The sequence below is a fragment of the Magnolia sinica genome, chromosome 4 (genome assembly GCF_029962835.1).
Source record: "Magnolia sinica isolate HGM2019 chromosome 4, MsV1, whole genome shotgun sequence".
Lineage (NCBI taxonomy): Eukaryota > Viridiplantae > Streptophyta > Magnoliopsida > Magnoliales > Magnoliaceae > Magnolia > Magnolia sinica.
Window position 1 is genome coordinate 12531167 of NC_080576.1, and position 20534 is coordinate 12551700.

The 20534-nt window shown below is 39.7% G+C and overlaps 1 protein-coding gene across 1 annotated transcript in view; it reads right to left on the reverse strand.

Moving 5' to 3' along the window:
* The window catches only part of LOC131242466 (uncharacterized), a 46644-nt gene that overhangs the window by 7464 nt on the left and 18646 nt on the right, over positions 1 to 20534 (reverse strand). The window contains exons 4-12 of the mRNA XM_058241113.1: positions 17280 to 17385; positions 17010 to 17086; positions 16545 to 16632; positions 5376 to 5565; positions 3809 to 3935; positions 3559 to 3639; positions 2166 to 2267; positions 1918 to 2013; positions 1255 to 1329 (exon numbers count right to left, since the gene is read on the reverse strand). Coding sequence (XP_058097096.1) covers positions 1255 to 1329; positions 1918 to 2013; positions 2166 to 2267; positions 3559 to 3639; positions 3809 to 3935; positions 5376 to 5565; positions 16545 to 16632; positions 17010 to 17086; positions 17280 to 17385 — 942 coding nt within the window. The remainder of the gene's footprint in view (positions 1 to 1254; positions 1330 to 1917; positions 2014 to 2165; positions 2268 to 3558; positions 3640 to 3808; positions 3936 to 5375; positions 5566 to 16544; positions 16633 to 17009; positions 17087 to 17279; positions 17386 to 20534) is intronic.

Below are 20534 nucleotides of genomic sequence, written 5' to 3' on the forward strand. Positions count from 1 at the left end.
CCTCTAGCTCCTGCTCAAGCTTCTTCCCCTTCTCCTTCTGCTGTTTCTCCTTCTCCTTCCTCATGCTTCTCCTCCGCCTGCTGCATTAAAATGGATCCATGGGATACAATGAAGAATGCTTCTGGTTGCTTTAAGATACTCTCGAACATAAAGATCACAAGATATCTGCTTTCTTGGATGTATGAACTTTGTGATATGTTCTCATAACATAAGAGAATTTGTATGCAAACTACAGAAGGCATTTTTCTAGGATATCCAGATCACCAAAAGGTTGGTTAGCGATGCTATGATCCAATGAAGAACCATCATTCTAAGTCTAAGCATCCATTCACTTTTGAATTCACTCCATTTTACTTCTCATGCTGGTGAACTCCTACAGAATCAAATACATCTTTTGGACAAATGTTAAGGGATGGTGTACCACACAGCAACTCAACCAGATGATGCTCATGTCGAACCCTATCATGAATCAGTATGTCTTTTTTTCCTTGTTGATAAACTCTGAAGGTGGTGTTGACTTCCTCAAAGATGACATGACAGTAGTTAGCCTGCAGGGCACTGCAGTCCATGCACTCCAATGAATTTATCTTGACAATAGAAGTGGTTGTCCAATGAGGAACCTTTGAGTTAAAAGATGAAAAGTTGAATGAACCAGCTAAAAAGCTGCTAAAAAAAGCAATCAAACCCGACATTATTGCATAACATTAACAGGCTAGTGCTTTATGAAGAATGGTAGAGAAAGTTAACAATTTCACAGTATTCCCAAGCCCTCATTGAAATTGACGGCAACACTTGCAGATCAAAACAGCTGACATCATGTATATGCATTTAATTTCTTCTCTTTTTGTTCTTGGTACTCCTATCACCACTTTTTTCGCAAATGATTCAAGTTTCTCTTGTGATTTAGTAATAGAAATACCAAGATGGCCTAGGATGTGCATTCCAGGTCTAGCTATCATCCCAAACCATGGCAATGCTTCCTTGGCCTAATGCAAACCAGTTTAAGAATGACAGCGTGATCTGCTTTCACCATTTAGCCAAACCTTACCAAGAACATGTCAAGAGTAAAAAGGAATAATATATATGGAAAATGTGATGGAAACAAATACAAACACCCAAAAGATCTGATCACTAATAGATCTTGCTGATTAAAACAGACCTGAACTGCAAATTGTCCTGTCCCCCCTGCGGTGGAAACAAATACAAACACCCAAAAGATCTGATCACTAATAGATCTTGCTGATTAAAACAGACCTGAACTGCAAATTGTCCTGTCCCCCCTGCGGCAGCTGTAACAAGAACTACCTTTCCAGAATCCATCAGTGCTGCCTACAAGTTGCACAGATTACATAGTCAGAAACAAGTATTATTGCATACTAAAGACGCAGAGCAGTTAAATGAGGAGATATATGATGGAGAAAGCTGCCAACAGTGAAAATTTTAATGAAATTTGGGACATCTCTTCTAGTACAAACATTTTGTTCTCCATGTTGGTACAGCGGCTAAGATCTTGCTAATGTTTTAGTAAACGAAAGTGTTAGCCAGCCAGCCGTGTATTGGGATTCATTCCTAACCTCTTTAAGCAAAAAAGAAAAAAGAAAAAAAAAGGTCCTCTAAGAAAAAAAAAATTGCAACAAAAAAGAAAACAAGAAACTACTGTAAGCATAGCAGGTGCTTCTGTACAAACAAATATCATGCACTTTTTTTTTTTTGTTAGCTTGTTAGTACACAGCACTGTCAGTTCACACATCACTGTTAGCCACCCCCACTAGGGATCAATACCAAGACCTCAGTGTTGAAACGAGGTATCTTTCACTCAGTCTGCCACTTGAGCTATGGATCTGGGTGTAACAAATATCATGCACTTAATGACTGTTTAAACCAGTAAAAGTGACTATCTTACTGAAGACAACATACCTTCTCCAAAGCAATAGATGCTGTCAGTCCAGATGTCAGCATAGCCACAACCTCTGGATCTGGTCTAGCCACCGGAAGAATGTGTTTTTTGTGAACCTACACTTGGATGTACAATATAGCTGTCACTCAAAGAATCTAATAGACCCCCAAACAATGACATGACGGAATTGAACCCCAAAAAAAATGAAATGTATTTTAAAAGGAAACCATGTGGAATATTAAAACGAGATCTGCCGGGAGGCATTTACCATTGTAAATTCAGCATAACTTCCAAAAGTCATGATTGCAACAGGAGTGCCAATTCTCAGGTCATTGACCAAATCCCCTACCGCAGCAATCAAGCCAACAGCCTGCAATACGGTAGTGTAGTGGGCTTCAATTCACTGTAGGCTACAAAGTTGGTATCGAGTCTATCGAATAAAGTCATCTACTACAGAAAGGATTTTATTTTTATGCAGAAAGCTATTTCAAGCTTTATGTAAAGAGACAGCATGGAAGCACTGGCAGGGCTCCGGCCCATGAATGACTTAACCAAGAGTGAAAAAGCATCCAATTCAGCAGAAGGCAGGTTATTAAGTTACGAAAAGGACAGTGACATTCACAAATCTTTTCTTCTGCCATAAATTTTCGAGATGGATGATCATGAAAACAGTTATACTCCCAATCCATTGAAAACAAGCTGAAATGAACTTCAGAATAGGTTACTCTACTAACGAAAATGAGCAAGTGCTATGAATTAGGGAAGCCTTTTCCACACACTACCAGTTTAAGGTGGAGAATCACACCAACAATGCCCAAAAGTCGAGTGATTCCATTTTCAGGATCATAGCTCTTATACTGGTCCCATCCCCTTCAATAAAGGGACATTTCTTTTTTATGAAACAGAGGACCATTAACTATTGCTCACCAATCCTTGAATTCGTGCATTAATGAAAAACATGAGCAGACAGCAGACAGCAGACAGACACAACTCAGGCATCTTAAACACATCAATGGAAAACAATCTGCCACCAGTGCCGAAATTCCACCCTTTTAGCTGCCTAGTCATTTGAACAACAGAAAAGGTCTACAGTAAGTAACACTCCAATCTAATATATGACCGTTTTCTTTTCTTCTTTTTTTTTCTTCTTTTTTTTTTTTTCTTATTTGCTCAATATTAGACTAGATAGAATGAGGGAAATATAAATTCCAATAATATATAACTTTAACTAAAGTTTAGCAGATAAAAGGAACCAAAAACCAAGTTTCAACCATCTATTCTTCGCAAGCAAGCTGTAAGATAGTTTCTTCTTTACTTATCTGCGAATCAAAGAATAAAAGCAAGAAGCAGCAGGAAACAAATATGATTGAGATGGCTCTCAAGCATTGTAGTAAAGAAAAAGAATAACAAATAAAAGTAAAACACTAAACTACTTCTGAGACTGATACAGGAGAAAAGAAATATGACGGTTCAAAAGACTCGTCTAATGCTATTAGCATTAAGTTGGGAACTCAGCATACATATATGGAATTCAAGATGGAAATTACTAGTGCATGATTATTCAATCATTATCACTGCAAAATATCAAACGTATTAAAATGGTAGCTGAATATGAGCAGAATCACAATACGAAGCCGAGGCATTAAAATTTTTCTCGGCACCTCAAAACCAGCATCAAATGGAAGACGTGAGGCTATATCTTTACTCCCGCCACTGAAGTAACGCCCAGATGAAAAATTTACCTGACAGCCGCCACATCTGCCGTGTTACAAAGACTAAAAAATGAAATGTATATATGAACTGAAAAGAAAAAAGTATAATAACAGCATACATGCATCTTGACATTTCAGATCCAGATAAAATGGAAAGTAGATAAACTGAAGCTAATAAGAGTTAGAACTGCAAACTTACATCACTAGCATTGACGCCTGCATATATGATTTTGACAACAACATGATGTGGCTTGATAGGGAGGCTTAATTGTGTATGCACAATTTCAGTAGCATTGCGGAAATTGTGACTGAGGGTATGAACAACTCTGGAACAAGTAACAAAAGATACAACGAAGAAATTAATCAACCAGTCCTTTAAATTGAAAAAAATGCAAAGGCAATGTCAACGTCTATAATATTAAAGAAGAAACTACTGAGAAATTCATGTAATACTAAATGAACAAACTTTTTCAGGGAGGACAGTGCAAAGACTCCAAAAAAAAATGAATAATTGAAGCTGAAAAAAAAAAAAAATTGGACAAAACTAGCAAGATGGTTAACACATCTCATAAAATACAAAATCCCATCAGAGCCTATGGCGAAGTGCACGACAGTACAAAGCAGACAAAATGTACATATTTCCTATTACAACTTAAACCGACCCTGCAAATAGAAAATTAGTAACATATTTAGGATATATTTCTCTGAATTTTATTGAGTCTGATCAGGAACAGCAAAACCTGAGAAAGCAATGAATAATCCATATTGCACATCTTCCAAGGAAGCACCCGAGCATCTTTCTGCTTCCTATCTCATGTGTTAAATCAGTAGCCCATATTGCATCTTCCAACAAAGCAACCAAGTTGAGCTGTTGCACATTAGGTACTTTACTATTCAGTAAATAGTGAAAACCCTACAAACCATTGATTGGTGCACATGGTGATGGATGTGGACATCCAAACAGTAGGCAAACTCTTGGATGGGCCATACCCAAGAACAACACTAATCAGAAGTTCATAATTATTTTACCGAATACCCAATTTTGGACCATCAAAAAACAGTTTGGAGCAGCTGTCAGGAAAAAAGAAACAAAATTTCTATGGGCAGGATGGTTAGACATAGCTGATACCACAATTTTGTAGCATCAATTTCTGAGGTGCCTGACCAATTGGTTGGGTATCAATTTATGAACATATTACCCAATATATGAGTTAATAGGATTTGCACCACTCACTAGATGGTACTCAATGTGCACCAGATCCAGCCCTGAGCAACATATTAGCAAGTCTACTTGCCATCTCAGATTTCCATGTCAAATACAACATCTAGTATCACATCTATTCAGTTCAGTGCACATCTCTGTACATTGACAAATCATCGCAGCCTAATTATTTCTCATTAGACTTGAAAATTTGCATTTCTTCTATGTTTGATTCCTATTTCCTTTAGCAAATGCCTCTAACCTTTAGAGAAAAAGTAATCAGAAACATGCTAGGACATCAAACAAATATCGCCTTGTAGAAGTATCCTCAGAATTGGTGAGAATTTCACATCGTAATGGTACAAGTTAAAGAGCAATTCAAGAACCATACTGAACAAAAGATAAATACAAATACATGCATAATTTTATACAGTAATTCAGCATCAAACCTATTGGAAATATCAATCAAATTTAGGAGCCGGAGTTTACCTTGGAACAACCAAGGAGAATATCTTACGCGTGGAACCTAAAAAGTGATTTAACATAGAAGTATTTTCTTACTCACATTTTTCTGAAAGTGTGGGGTATTTCAAGACTAGATTTTGTAGTATATGAGAAGCGTTGTTTCGCTTGTGATGAAGTTACTAAGTACTTTCTTTCTTCCATGGGTGTGGGCCAGTACTCCATTCCTCTACGTTCTGTAATCCATAAGCACTTGCCAGCCTTGCTTTCATCTTTTATAAGCTCAAAAGCACCTAAAAGGAAAAGACTATTAGGCCATCATCTGAAAGATTATCAACCGCAAAACTAAACCTAATCACCAGATAGTCATTTTGATCGAGATGATCAACAATATTATACTAAAATAAAATAATATTACTATTACAGGTATTTTATATTGATTTTAGTGTGTGTGTGTGTGTGTGTGTGTGTGTTTGTTTTCAAACAAGTGCATGCATGTCCAAGACGGGCACAAATACTTATGTGATCTGATCTTCAACTCTTAGAGATTGACCTCTATGATCAAGAGATCCACAGATGTGTTAAATAACCAAATGGTCTCAACAATCAACCATTGCACTACAACACTAGTCTCATGCAGAACTGGCTGTAAGATAAACCACAATCAAGAAACTCCCAAAGTTTTGTGGTAGACCAGACATTAGGATCACAAAGAACTAGAGGAAGTTTCACTAAACTCAAAAATGAGTAGAACTTGTGAATAAGAATGCAAATTGACACAAGATCCATAAAGAGAACTTCAACAATCATGATTGTATTGGAAAACACTCATCAACAAAAGCAAAAGCTTCATAATTTTCCAGAGAAAATGAAAAACAAGATATCATCCTTCATTTACAATCTTTCATATTTATAAATTACAATTAAGAAGCCTCAAAACCCTAAACTAAATTTAAATCCTGACTTTGATCTAATTTGAATCCCAAGAAACTATCAAAATTCGTAACTCCCTGCAAACCCATAATTCCCACTATCCAAGCAAACTTACATTTTCAAGTCCAAAATAGTCCCCCAATTTTTTTATAGAATATACTAAAATTTTATAAAGAAAAGGCAAAATACCATTAAGGCAATGGATAGTAATTACCAATTACAAGAGGTCTCAAAACCCCATTTTTAGCTACAGTGTCTGCAACAGCTCTAGGTGTAACTTAAAAGAAATAGTTGGGCCCTCATTAGCCCTAGAAATAATTTCATTAACAAGGAAACTTCTCTTACAAGGGGCCCTGAACTATGAAGAGGCCCAAGAAATGGTGCTTTTTGACTCTCCTTCAACCACGACCTTTAAAGGAATCTGGACTGATTGTGGTTGGCTTCCAAAATAGTCCAAAATCAACTTTCCAAAATAGTCGATAGTGGTTGGCTTCCAAAATAGTCCAAAATCAACTTTCCAAAATAGTTGATAGTGGTTGGCTCACAGTTGACGTATTACCATGGGCTGACCATGATGTTCAACTGCCAAGAACCTAGTATTTCATAGGCATGGTCCATCTAGTATTTCATAGGCATGGTTTGATGGACCACCAGCAACTTCTGTACTAAAGCACATGCATGTACACAAGCCCTTGAAACACACCTAACCTGCAACCATCTGTACATACCAGATCTAGTTACCAAATACCAATCCTTCATCCTATTAAGGTAGTTAAGACTCTGCTGCATGTGACGACAGAAGCCATGGGCAAAATCTCCATGCAATTAGTTTTACAGATTTCTAAAACTATGCATTATTTAAGGACATAACAAGGGTTTTAACTCAAGTTAAAGAGCATTTAGGTAATTTGAAGGTGAATCGGTGTGCTTTCAACCAAAAAAACCTATTTTCTAGGACGAAACCTTTGATACTCAGCAGTGTGTGATGACTGATACACAGGCACAAAGAAATTGTGCACTTAGCATACAACTAAAACATTCAAATTTTATGTAAGTAGCTTATTGGTGGATATTTAATAGATGGTACAAAAAAAAAATTTAAAATTAAAATTAAAAACCAAAAAATAAAAAAATCCGATGGCCTGAATTTACCAGTATGGACGATTAAAAAAACGGTAGTATGCCATATTTTCCCTGCCAGAGCATCCAGTATCATACTCCTACCAGAGTATCAAATAACACCATTTTACAATACCATCTCCAACCCTCTCTCCCACATCTCGCAAACTGCTTCCTCTCTCTACATGTGCTATATGTGCCATATCAGCTATTATTAGTTAGTGTTATCAATTGATGGGTACACATGATCGCATGAATAACAATAGACAATACCATGTCAAGTTCTATTCAAATTGGATATTCTTAGCAGCTAAATTGAATCTCAAGATGAGTGAGAGAGTTGCTACAATCTGATCTTCTTTCAAAGGTTGCCTGCCCACAACTTAATATTTCCTGCGATGACATAGTAGATTGGGGTAGAATATAGGAAACTCGTGAAAATCCAGTAGGAGGTAAGCTATAAGGTATTGAACATAGGGCATACAATTGAGTATGAATCTCACTACATATCTAGGGATACGGATACCAATCTTGAATGTGATTCAGTTTTGGATGTTTGTGAATGGTTCAGCCAGTGCATGGTCACCCAGATAGAATGTGTCTCATGACTTGAGTGCACATCTAATAAGGAATGCCTTGTTGTAATATGTAATAGGATGATTTTGTCATTGGTGAAAAGTGTAAAGGGAATTAGTAATAACCCTTAATTTTTGTACACACGCACACATGCTTTAGTTCTTATATTTGTAACTCTATACTTCAACCTGAGTAATTGATTAGCTGAGTGGTTGAGACTCTCTTGGTTGTAGTAAGGATCGATACCCGCTATGCCACTCTTTTGCAAAATTTACCTATCGAGACAACTCAAGGATATGAACACAATTATCCATGTACTCAACTTTCGCCGTATAGTGATTTTTATTTTTTTTAATCATTGTTATAATAGGATTTATGCATGGGGCCCACATGAATAACAGTTCAGATCTACCATGGGTCTAACCCATGCACACTTGTAACAACAAGTGCGCACATACACAATGCACTTTAGAGCACCTTACACATGAAAAAAAATCACATCTTCAACAGAAATGTCTTTTGCTTTTTACTTGGAAAACATGTTGGGCCCACTGGTATGTGTGGGGCCTGATCCGCACGGTTTATTGTTTTTCCAAGGTTGATATTGGGTAGACTTCCAAATATCAGACAAATCGGACGTGCGAGTGGGTCGTATCAGAAGAAACAATATATCTTTATTTTCTATCATTGAAATTCGATTCGGGGCTGGAGTTGGACTTGCCAATGTCCCAAAAGCATCTTTAATGAATTTTCGGATCGGGAATTGATCTGGATCCATGCAGCATCTGTGTGGGGCCCATCTTGATGCATGTGATAAATCCATGCCATCCATCTGTTCTTTCAACCCCTTCCCCCATCCAAAACCCCAAAGAGATCCCTCACCAGGTCTATCAGTAATCGAGAGCTCCAACTTCTGGCGTCAAGTGATGGCACGCATTATCCTGAATCGTCTTATAAGCTCTGTAGACAGAGAAACCGGGGAAGTTCGGTGCCCTAATGAGAGTTATATCTTGGAATGTAAGGGGGGTGGGATCAAAACAGAAAAGAAGATTAATAAAAGATACAGTGGGGAGAAGGAATCCAGACATCCTCTGCATACAGGAATTGAAGGTGTCGCAGCCCAAAGTTGGTTTGCTGGCTTCTTTGTGGAAAGCGTCAGACGCAAAATGGGTGTCCTTAGATGCCAAGGGTAGTTCAGGAGGGATCCTTCTGGGTTGGAAAGCTTCTACGTGGGACCTTCAATCCTCCTCCCTAGGCGACTTCTCGGTGACGGTGATTCTAAAAAACAAAGCATCAAATTTCCGGTGCCTCATCGCCGCCATTTACGGCCCAAATATTGACTCCAATAGGTCAACTTTCTGGGAGGAGCTCTCCTCCATCAGGTTGTCTTTCTTAGGTCCGAGCTGTATAGTAGGGGACTTCAACATCACCAGATTCATCGCGGATCACTCCCGCTCAAGAAGGATCTCGTCTGCTATGAGGTCTTTTTCAGATTGGATTCAAACCCAAAAGATGATAGATCTGCCCCTGCTGGGTGCAAAATTCACTTGGACAGATGGGAGGAGTTCTCCAATTCAGTCCAAGTTGGACAGGTTCCTCCTCTCTCCAGAATGGCTGGAAGCTTTCCCCTCGGTTTCTCAGCAAGCCCTCCCGAGAACAACCTCTGACCACTGTCCGATTATGTTGGCCATGGAAGAAGTCAACTGGGGCCAAAACCATTCAGGTTCAACTCCTCCTGGCTCCTAATCGACGGCTTCAGTCAAATGATTGCTGATTGGTGGGAGGGATTCCACGTGGAGGGGTTTGCAGGACATAGGCTCCTCTGTAAGCTCAGACTTCTAAAAGACAATCTAAAGGGCTGGAAAATCTCCATGCTAGGCAAAAGAGAAGTGGAAATGGAGGCCATGATGTCAGAATTGCAAAAGATTGATATAGAATCCGAAGCCATCCCTCTGTCCTCCGATCATTTGGGCCGCAGAACCAAAATAATTCAGTCCATATCGGCCAGGGCCATGGAAGTTGAGACCTCTTGGAAGCTCAAATCTAGAGCCAAATGGATCAGAGAAGGAGATAAGAACACCAGATATTTTCACAGCATCGCCAACATGCAGGCCCAATCCAAACAAATCGTTAGCATCACAGTTGATGATGTTCGGGTAGAAGATAAAGATCTCATAATAGCGCAGGCCATCCAACACTTCCAATCCCTGCTCTCGGATGAAGGATTAGCTAGACCACAGCTAGATCTTTTGGATTTTAACTCAATCAACGAGGCTGAAGCAGTGGCGCTCGAATCTCCCTTCACGGAGGAAGAAGTTAAGCTGGCGGTTGATTCCCTGGGTGGTGATAAATCTCCTGGCCCGGACGGCTTCCCAACTATCTTCTTCCAAAAATTTTGGGATCTCCTCCGCCAGGATGTGATGGAATTCGTGTTTGAATTTCATCGAAGGGGTGGGCTCTCCAAAGGCCTTGGTGCCTCCTTCATTGCTCTCATTCCAAAAGCGGTAGGAGCAGATTCTTTCTCCGATTTCAGACTGATCAGTTTGATAGGGGGCCCTTACAGAATCCTAGCTAAGGTCCTTAGTTTCCGGTTAAGGATAGTCATGGGCAAGATCATCTCAGCTAATCAAAGCGCATTTATCCAGGGCAGACAAATTATCGAATGTTCTCTCATAGCCAATGAATGCCTCCACACGAGCCACAGATCGGGGTCGAAGAGCATATTCTGCAAACTGGACATCAAAAAAGCATACGACCATGTCCATTGGGGCTTCCTCCAATATATGCTTCGTCCTATGGGTTTTGGAGCTAAGTGGAGAAGCTAGATGGGAGAGTGCATGGGCTCGGCCCATTTCTCAATTCTCCTCAATGGTTCTCCCAAGGGTTTCTTTAAGTCTTCGAGAGGGCTGCATCAAGGAGACCCCTTATCTCCATTTATATTCCTTATAGTGGGGGAAGCGTTATCCAGAATGTTGCACAAAGATCAAGAAGAAGGAATTCTGCGGGGCATCTCTATGCCAGGTCTATCTACCCCCCTCTCACATCTAGTTTGCCGATGACACGTTGATCTTTTCGGAAGCTTCCTCCGAGCTGATGGAAAATCTTCACACATTGATCCGTTGTTTTGAGGTTATTTCGGGGTTGAGAGTAAACTTAGCTAAGTCCAAGATGTTCGGGATCAACACGTCGAAGGAAGAGCTCTCCTCCTATGATGCAATTCTCGGTTGCTCCTCAGCCTCCTTCCCTACCACATTTGTGGGCCTCCCTCTCTCCTTAAGCCGTCCTCCTAAACTCCTTTGGGATAAGATAGTCAACAGATTCGAAACTTATTTAGCCAAGTGGAAATGTCAATACCTCTCTCCGAGGGGCCGCCTCACCCTCATCAAAGTTGCATTGTCCAATCTTCCTCTGTACTACATGTCCCTGTTTAGATGCCCTTCCACTGTTTTGGCATCCATTGATAAATTCAGATGTGACTTCCTGGGGTTTGGCAAGGAAAATCAGAAGAAGATCCATTTCCTTGAATGGAAAGAGGTTTGTAAGCACTTTCGGGATGGAGGCGCTGGAGTCAAAGACCTGAAAAAAATGAATCAGGCCCTCCTAGGTAAGTGGATATGGAGGCTCGGATCTGAAGGAGGTTCGATTTGGAACATCATCATCAAGGGCAAATACGGCTCCTCTCTTGGAGGGTGGTGGACAGGTGACTCTTCTCGCTCGAGGGTTTCTTTCTTATGGAAGGGTGTTCTTCGGCTAAAAGAGCCAGTTCTTAAAGGGATTGCTTTTGAGTTGGGAAACGGTGCTCGAATCATATTCTAAGAAGACCTATGGGTGGGCAAAAGGGTTCTTAAATATCGTTTCCCTAACATCTTCCAGCTTGCTCCAAACAAGTCAGTATTAATTTCCGATTACTTCTCGACGAATGCTGGTCAGGTGGTGTGGAACGTGATATGCAGAAGAAACCTTCAAGATTGGGAGATCGGAGAATATGTGGACCTCATCAGCAGTATTTACTCCTCGTTGCCCAGTCAATCCCCCGATTCGCTGTTATGGAAGTGGGAAAAATCAAGCAAATTCACGGTCAGTTCTCTCTACGCTCAGCTCTCCACGGTAGCTGCTCCTCCCAGGAACGGCTCCCCCCTTATTTGGAAGCTGTCAGCTCCCCCTAAATTCATTTGTTTTGGATGGCTGGTGAGAAAGAAGCGTATCCTTACAGTAGATAATCTCAGGAAGAGGGGGATGCATCTTGTCAATATTTGTTTGTGCTGCATGAAGGAAGAAGAAACGGTAGATCATCTTCTTGTTCATTGTCCGTTCATTGGCTATCTATGGTCGGAATTTTGCAAGCGTTTCAAGATCAGCCAGTGCATGTCCCCTTTGACTTCCTCCCTTCTTTCATCATGGCTAGGGGTCAGGCTAGGCAAGCAAAAGACATGCATTTGGACATTAACCATTTTAGCAGTGTGGTGGGTTGTCTAGGAAGAAAGGAATGGCAGATGCTTCAACAACACATCCAACTCCGCGCTCTCGATGGCTTCTAGGGCTGAATCTCTTCTTATAGAATGGCTAGCAAATGTTTCTTTTATGAAGGATTATAACCTTCTCTTTCTTGGGCCTTAGTTGAGTCTGCTCTCTCAGCAAATTCTTCTTTCTGCTTTTGTATCTTGTCCCCTTTTTTAATACAAACATCGTTACTTCTGGGGAAAAAAAAAATCTATAAGGGACTTGGGGTTGAAAGATCAACTCAAACCAAAACTCAAGTGGACCACGGTGTATCAACCAGTGGAACGGCCACTATTAGGCCTTCGCGTGAGCCACAAAAGTCTTATTTTGGGGTGGTTGTTAGGCTCACCCCTCATGCGAGGGATACCCATCTCATCAATGGCTTAGATCTATATGTGGGACCCATTTTAAAAAAAAGAAAATTTTCAAATCTCGGTTCAAATGTTGGAAACGGAGTGTAATTTCCAGCGTCTGGAAATCGTCTTGGGTTTGGGGTCGTGGACCCCACAATGATGTATGTGTTGTATCCACCCCGTCCATTTGGTTTGGGAGGCCACTTTGGCTTGAGGTGTAAATTCAGGCCAAATCCAAAGTTTGTGTGGCCTACACTGTAAGAAAATAGTGGTGATTGAACGACAATCTTCTAGGATCATTGTAGGTCCCATAGATTTCAGATTTGCCCAAAATTTCTACCTAGGGTTCACCAGAGTGGCAGTGACCCTATGATCGGTTCAGATTCTTGTGGTGGGACCCACGTTGAAATTTTTTTTAAAATAATATTATATATAATATAATATTAAAAAAATCAAAATTTGGTTTCAATGCTAGTGACCATTCAGACGCTGAAACTGTTGGTTTCCTATTCATTTGGGCCTAGTGTGTGGGCCCCACTTTAATGAATACGTTAGATTTGTGTTGTCTATTGGATAAGCCAGTCGACTAAGGGCCCAAGTCCAAAAGATAATGTAGATTTACCATTTAAGTGGGCCACTTAATCAGGGGGCCCATAACCCACAGGTCCCAGGATCGAAATCCGACTCCTTTGCACCTGTTGTTTCAATTCTAAATCATTCATCTCAATTATAAATAAATATATATATATATATATTACAATAAATAAATATGATATAGTGAATATAGACAAGCAGTTGGTTAAATTAATAGACTATTTTACAACCTTAATCATCTCCAAGAAACGAATAAACCGCTAATAGTCTTAATCTGATCTTGACCATCCTTGACACCCACGATTTAGGTTGTCCAAACTAAAGACCGAAATCAAATACATCTTAACCACATATAAAAATGATTGAACCATTGATCGACAGTCGAGTTGTGTTAAACAAACCATATTTATCCAAAATGACCTTCACTTTCACACCGTCTGTTAATTATAGGTGTTCGTTGATTTCCTCCATCAAATCACACTTTAGTTGTTCTCGCTGAATCTTCAGGTGAGGGATCCCAACTTGACTCCTCGTTGAATCAAGATGGTTTATTTACTGATACATGCCAACTCTTACGCACATGCCTTAGTTTTGATAGCATTATGCAATTTTAAATTCATATCTATTTCAAATATGCTAGATTGATGGTTTATCCTCCTCTTAATTATACTTGCATATATATATTTATATATATATATATATATATATATAGAGAGAGAGAGAGAGAGAGAGAGGAATGCTCACTTGCGCACCAATTCTCACAAGAACTCATGAGAACTTTTTTAGAACTCATCTCCCGTGATATGAGCGTAAAATCTAAACCGTCCACAAGATGCAACACCCCATGAAATTTGAGCCCAACTTTCACCCCGAACCAAAACTTTGGTGGGCCATGGAAAAAGGAAACAGTTTCCTCCCTTGATTTGTTGCGCTCTTTTGCCATAGCCGACCAAAGTTTTGGATCAGGGTGAAAGTTGGGCCCTAGGGGTTTCATGGGGTGCTGTATCACATGGATGGTTCAGATTTTACGCTCATATCACGAGAGATGAGTTCTGAAAAAATTCTCACAAGTTCTTGTGAGAACTGGAGGGTTCTCCCAATAGCCCAATCTCTGGATCACCATTTTCATAACGGGTTTTAAGCGAGTGCTTGCTCCACTTTTCTTTTTGATTTTCTTCTTCTATGTCACCCCAGTAATAGTCATCACAATCACACACATCCCACCAGATATGTTTGTTGTTTTGGCGACATAAGTTAGTGTAGGAAACACTAAGAGGATGGTCGTCTGTTTTATTTGTAGTGAGTATGAGGTTGCATTCAAGAAGTGGTGTGGAGAACACATGTTCTTCATCAATGGATGTGGGAAAACGAGTTTCCACATACCCATCTTGCCTAAATATGTAGACTGGTTGAGTATTTTGGATAACTTGGGCTACACTCTGAAGTTGTTCATAAGTTGTTATCCATCTGGAAGGAAGGATAGCATTGAATTGGTCATTTGCAAGCTGCCTAGGGACAAAAGTACACTTAGGAACACTATCCGGGCCATCAACTTTAAGGAGGAGAGCATCCGGTGACTAGCCAAGTCCATTGAAAGGAAGACAAGCATGACTTTGGAGTCGGAATGCCATTTGATAATGAAGAGTGGTGATGTGGTTGTCATCACTCATTTCTATTCTAACAATCTGAACTTGAGCTTTTAGAGCTTGGAGGAGGAACAGATCATCATGCATACATGGCACTATCATGTTGATCCCGGTAACATCGCTTCCAAATGGTTGATTCTAGTAGTATTACTTCCGGATGTGGGCAAACGTTTTTCCTACTCATGTCTACCGATATGGTGGATGCGAGCAAATGCATTTCCTGCTCATGTGGGTAAATTCATTCCCTACCCATATTGCACAAATATATCCATCCAATCAAGATTACTATGTATGCATTTTTGGTTGCCTATCTATGATTTAATGAGGTGGAACCTCGGTGGGGACTACTCACTGGGCCTAGCCAGTTCACCCTCTATTTGTGGGAACCAAACAAGTGTAGCCGAGGAAGAACCGACAGCGCAAGATCAAGAATACGCGACCGAGCATGTGGATGACTAATGCAGGGGCATTTTCACATCGGGCTTGAGTGGGGTGGCCTATAGGATGCAGGGGCACACTGGGGGTGAGCGGCCCATGTGAGGGGGGTGGCTCATGTGAGGCTAGCCCCATTCGTGTGAAGTAGAACCCATGTGAAGTGGGGCCCACGATGAGGGTTCGGCCAAGGTCCTAACCTATGTGATGTAGAGCCTGGGCTATGACATAAAGGGATTGATTCGCCACTCTCTATCAGTTCGAGCTTTTAGAGCAAGTGGTTAATTATCCTAAATCGAAGTGGTATCAAAATGGGAGGTCTTGTGTTCGAGACTCCTCACCGGAGGTGATTAATGCAGGGGCATTTTCACACCGAGCTCGAGTGGGGTGGCCTGTGGGATGCAGGGCACACTCGGGGTGGGCGGCTCGCATCAATAAACCCCGTGATAGGTGGCCATACCTATCGGAAGATGAATTAAATGCTTTGGAGTAGCCTTGCATTTATTTTATTTTATTATTATTTTTGGCATATTCATTGTGGTTTGTAATAAGACCTGATGGATGAGTCATTTAACAATTTACTATGTTTTGGTTGTTATTAATCGTTTATTTGTCAAAACTTAGCAAAATTCACCCTTGTTATAATAATGCTTGTGGTTTCACTTTGAAGGTGACTAATTCGACTGTTTATGCACACACGTATGTGTATAAGTCACACCTCAGAGCTCGGGTCTAGAGTGATGTACTCGGTTCCTGAATATTGGGTCATGACAGAATTTGTCTTCTTCTTTTTTCTACTATTGTATATATGTGAAGTGATTTTATTGGGAAAAGTGTGAAAACAGAAATAACCCATTTTTTACCACCGTTTCCATCTTCTCCTCTTCCTTTTCTTTCCCTCTTTCTCCTCCTTCCTACTCAAGGAACCTCAATCGCAACATGCCTCTTGTGATCAGAGTTCCCTGATGATTTTTCATGGTATTGATAATAAGACATTTCTTCACATGTATCTCCAGATTTATGCACCAATGGGATAAGCAAAGACACAGGGATGCAACCTGCTAGATGTTGAAAAAGAAAAGAAAAAGAAAAAACAAGCAAAGAAGCATAGTTACGTACCATCCACAACCATTTCCATAGGTATGAATCCCCCACTTGATTGGATAAATTTGGGATCTACTTTCGCTGACAATTCAGTGTCGACAAACTGCAAGTAGCTCATATGTTCAGATGAGTGATCATTCAAATTTTTTTCTTTTGAAAGGCAGTGATCATTCAAATGTTGCGAGATTTTAATCAAGAAATAATTAATTTCAGTTGCATGAATCACAGAAATGCAAGCAGAACATCATATTGCTTGCAAAAATAGATGAAAGATGTGCCACTGTGGAGGCTTAATGTGCAGAATACAGCTTAACAAAGCCCCCTCATGAACAAAAGACGGGAATAAATTGGAAATGAATGAAATCCAGCTTGAGAAAGTGAAACAATAAATTGCCTGCAAAAAAAAAAGAAAGAGAGAGACATTTTAATTGAACAAAGACCAAGTCTTGCACATGTGAACCGAACAAATACTAGTATTACCTCAGGGCAAAGCACATTGATGCGAATTCCTTGACGCCTATAGGGGTAAAGTGATCTGGTAAATAAAACGACACCGCCTGTGAAATATACGCTCATGATTACCAAAAACTCAATACGGTAAACAGAGCAAAGAAATATCAGGTAGCAAAAACCGAGAAGAAATCCATGAATGATGGATGCTTTAGGATTTGAGTAAAATAATATACTAAGCGTAGAATAGCACTTTAGACAAAGAAAACTGGCAATAAGGAGCTGAAAGAAATCACAAACCTTTGGTAGCAGAGTATATAGGGTCACCGTACATTGGATAAAGACCTGAAGCAGACCCAATGTTTATGATTACACCAGGCTTTCCTGCAGTTTGCATAGTTTGAATCTGAAAGACATTACATCAATGATTTAACAATTCTCAAATGGAACACTCAAATGCAGGAAAGGATATAAAAGTTCGAAGACTTGCTAGGAAACAGCAAGTGCAACAACCAACTGATTTGGAATAAACATGTCTTGATAGAAACTCTTTATACAAAACAATTTTGAGAAGTGCGATGGGCCAAAATAAGCAATTAGAAGAATATAACAAGCTCATACATATCTAAAGATTATCTGATTACTTGAAAATGGAGTGTAATGCATTGGCATAAATTGACAAATTCAATGCCTGAAAATTCCAACCCCTTTGTCCAGTAGCACAAGAAACTCATGCAATAATCTACTTGGGCAGAAACAACACTGATTTGCAAAACATGCTGAATGTTGAGTTACAGGCTTACATCAACCAATGAACAGTTTGAAACAAGAGCCAAAAACAACAATAAAAATCACAAACTGAAGGAAGAACTGACCATATTGACTAACAACAAGTAAGAAGGAACAGGTTAAATATTATCAGATATTGGAAAACCCATGGACATGATACAATCAAGACCAAAGAGGAAACGATCAGGGTCTACTGCAACTTCTGCAGCTTCAATGGGATAGAGAGAGATGGAGATCCTTCAAGGGTCTACAATACAATCAAGCCCGCGGGTTTGAAAAAATTACTCAAACAAGATGGACATGATAGAAAAAATCTATGCTACTATAAACAGAGGGAGCTTCAAAGCATTTTCAATTCCCATTTTACTCCACAACATCTATTATCTACAACACTACTAAAAGAGGGCTATTGGTAAATTTACATGCCCTCTTTTATTATTATTTTACTAAGTATTAAATTTGAGAATTGTGAGGCCCACCTGGTATGTGTATAACATCCAACCCGTCCAACATATTGAATCCAATCATAAGGTGGGTCACACCATAAAAACAAATATACATCACTCAAAAACATCCAAATTCACATGTAACTCATTTGATGATTTGATTGGCCAGATTTTTGGTTCATTTGATCAACATAGTGGGCCGAATATGTTGGACATGTTTGGACATTATACACATGTTAGGTGAGCCCCACAATTCTCAACTTTACTACTTCTTAAATAATAGAGAGAGAGAGAGAGAGAGAGAGAGAGAGAGAGAGAGAGAGGACATTTTGATAATTTGTTACCCAAATATTTTCTTCACCTTTCCCTCATTCAATAGGAAGTTTATCTTCATATTCAAATTATTTAAATTTTAAACATTTTAAAATATGGATCTCTTAAATTTTAAATATTAAATGTCAGCATTCCTCTCAGGCTTCTCCATCTCTCCATTCCTCTTCCTCTATGTAAGTTCACGCCCCACTGCATGAACTTAGAAGTTTTAGGCATAATTTTACATGGTCCCCTCCCCATTGGTGTGGCCCATCTGAGTTTTTCATCAGGATGATCTTTTGTATGTACAGTGTAAGTAAGGTTCTCACCTGATGGACAGAGTGAACTTTACATATACATGTCATCATAGTAGGCCCCACAAAGCTTGGTGTTAAACGCGCTCGTAAAACAGGTGCTGTCGATCATTCTGGTCCTTTCTCCTTCAAAAATGAATCAGAATCCACTGCAACACCTGTTCTATGTATATGTAAAATCAACTCCGGTCATGGTGTGTTCCTTGATGCTATGTACTGGGGTCCAAGAATAATCCAAATCCACAACTCAGGTGGGCCACATCACAGGGAACAACAGAGATGGGATGCCAACCATAGGTTTTTGTGTATGGCCACCATTTTGTATATTTTTCATCAAACCTATTCATCAGGTGTAACTCACCAGGATGAAAGGAATATACAAACTCAGCCTGATCCAAAACTCACTCAGGCCACAAGGATTGAACTTACAGGGTTTATGCACAATTTTACAATTTTTCCTATTGATGTGGGCCATGTGGCCCATCTAAGTTTTTTATTGGGCTGATCTTCTGTATTTGCAGTGAACAAACGGGTAGTCACCTGATGGACAGAATGGATTTCACATATACAACATGTTTGCCCAAAAAGCTGCGGTGTTTTAGTGCTGCGTTAAACAAATTCTGATCCCTAAAAATCACCAATACAGTGGACCAAAATCCTCTACACCATCTGTTTACACAGAGTGTAAAACAACCAAGCAGGTGGGTCCACCATGTTGGATATAAAATCACTAGGTCTATCAGGTTCTATGTTGATTGTAGAACCTGGGAAAAAATCACCAAGATCCATGACTCAGGTGGGCCACATCATAGGGTACAAAGGAGATGGGATGCCAAACATAGGTTTGTGTGTGGGACCACCATGGTGTGTATCTTCGATCAAACCCATTAAACTGGTGTAACTCACCAGGATGAAGGGAAAAGACAGAGATCAGCCTGATCCAAATATCATGCGGGCCACAAGGTGTGAACTTAAGAGGTTTAGGGAGCAATTTTACATTGTTCCCTTTGGTGTGGCCCATCCAAGCTTTCTTATCGGGCTGATATTTTGTATGCACAGTTCAAATAATATTTCTCACCAGATAGAAAATATTTACATTTAAAACATGGTGAGCCCATAGAACTTGGGTGTTTTACACATGGTGAAATCCACTACGTCCATAAGGATATGTTCCATGATGCTTAGGCCTTGAAGCCAAAAATCAGCTAGACCCACAACTCAGGTTGGCCACACAACTCACCAATTTATGCTATTGTGGTTTTTTTTTAATATTTTAATTAAAAAATTAAAAAACTTAATTATGAAAGCTTTAATAAATTTATCTGCGTCAGGGAGCCCACTCCCTGATTAAATTAGAAACCTTAAAAAGAACCCTCCACTCAAAAGACCACTTATTCTCAAAACAACGATTATTCCTCTCGCTCAAAACTGTCCACAATACCACAAGTAACTCCGACTTAGTTACATTAATAATTCAATATATAATAATATAACATTATTATTAGCATTAATGGGTACCCAGTACGTGAGTCAAACCGACTTTTAGATGGATCTAAAATGAAGAATCAACCCATTAAAATTGAGTCAAGTACCTCCAGTACCCATATTCAATGATTCTAGGTACTTGGTGACAATCTTATTTGCATTTCTGTTTTCCACAAACTCACATCATGGCAGAAGGAATCATAGTCCAA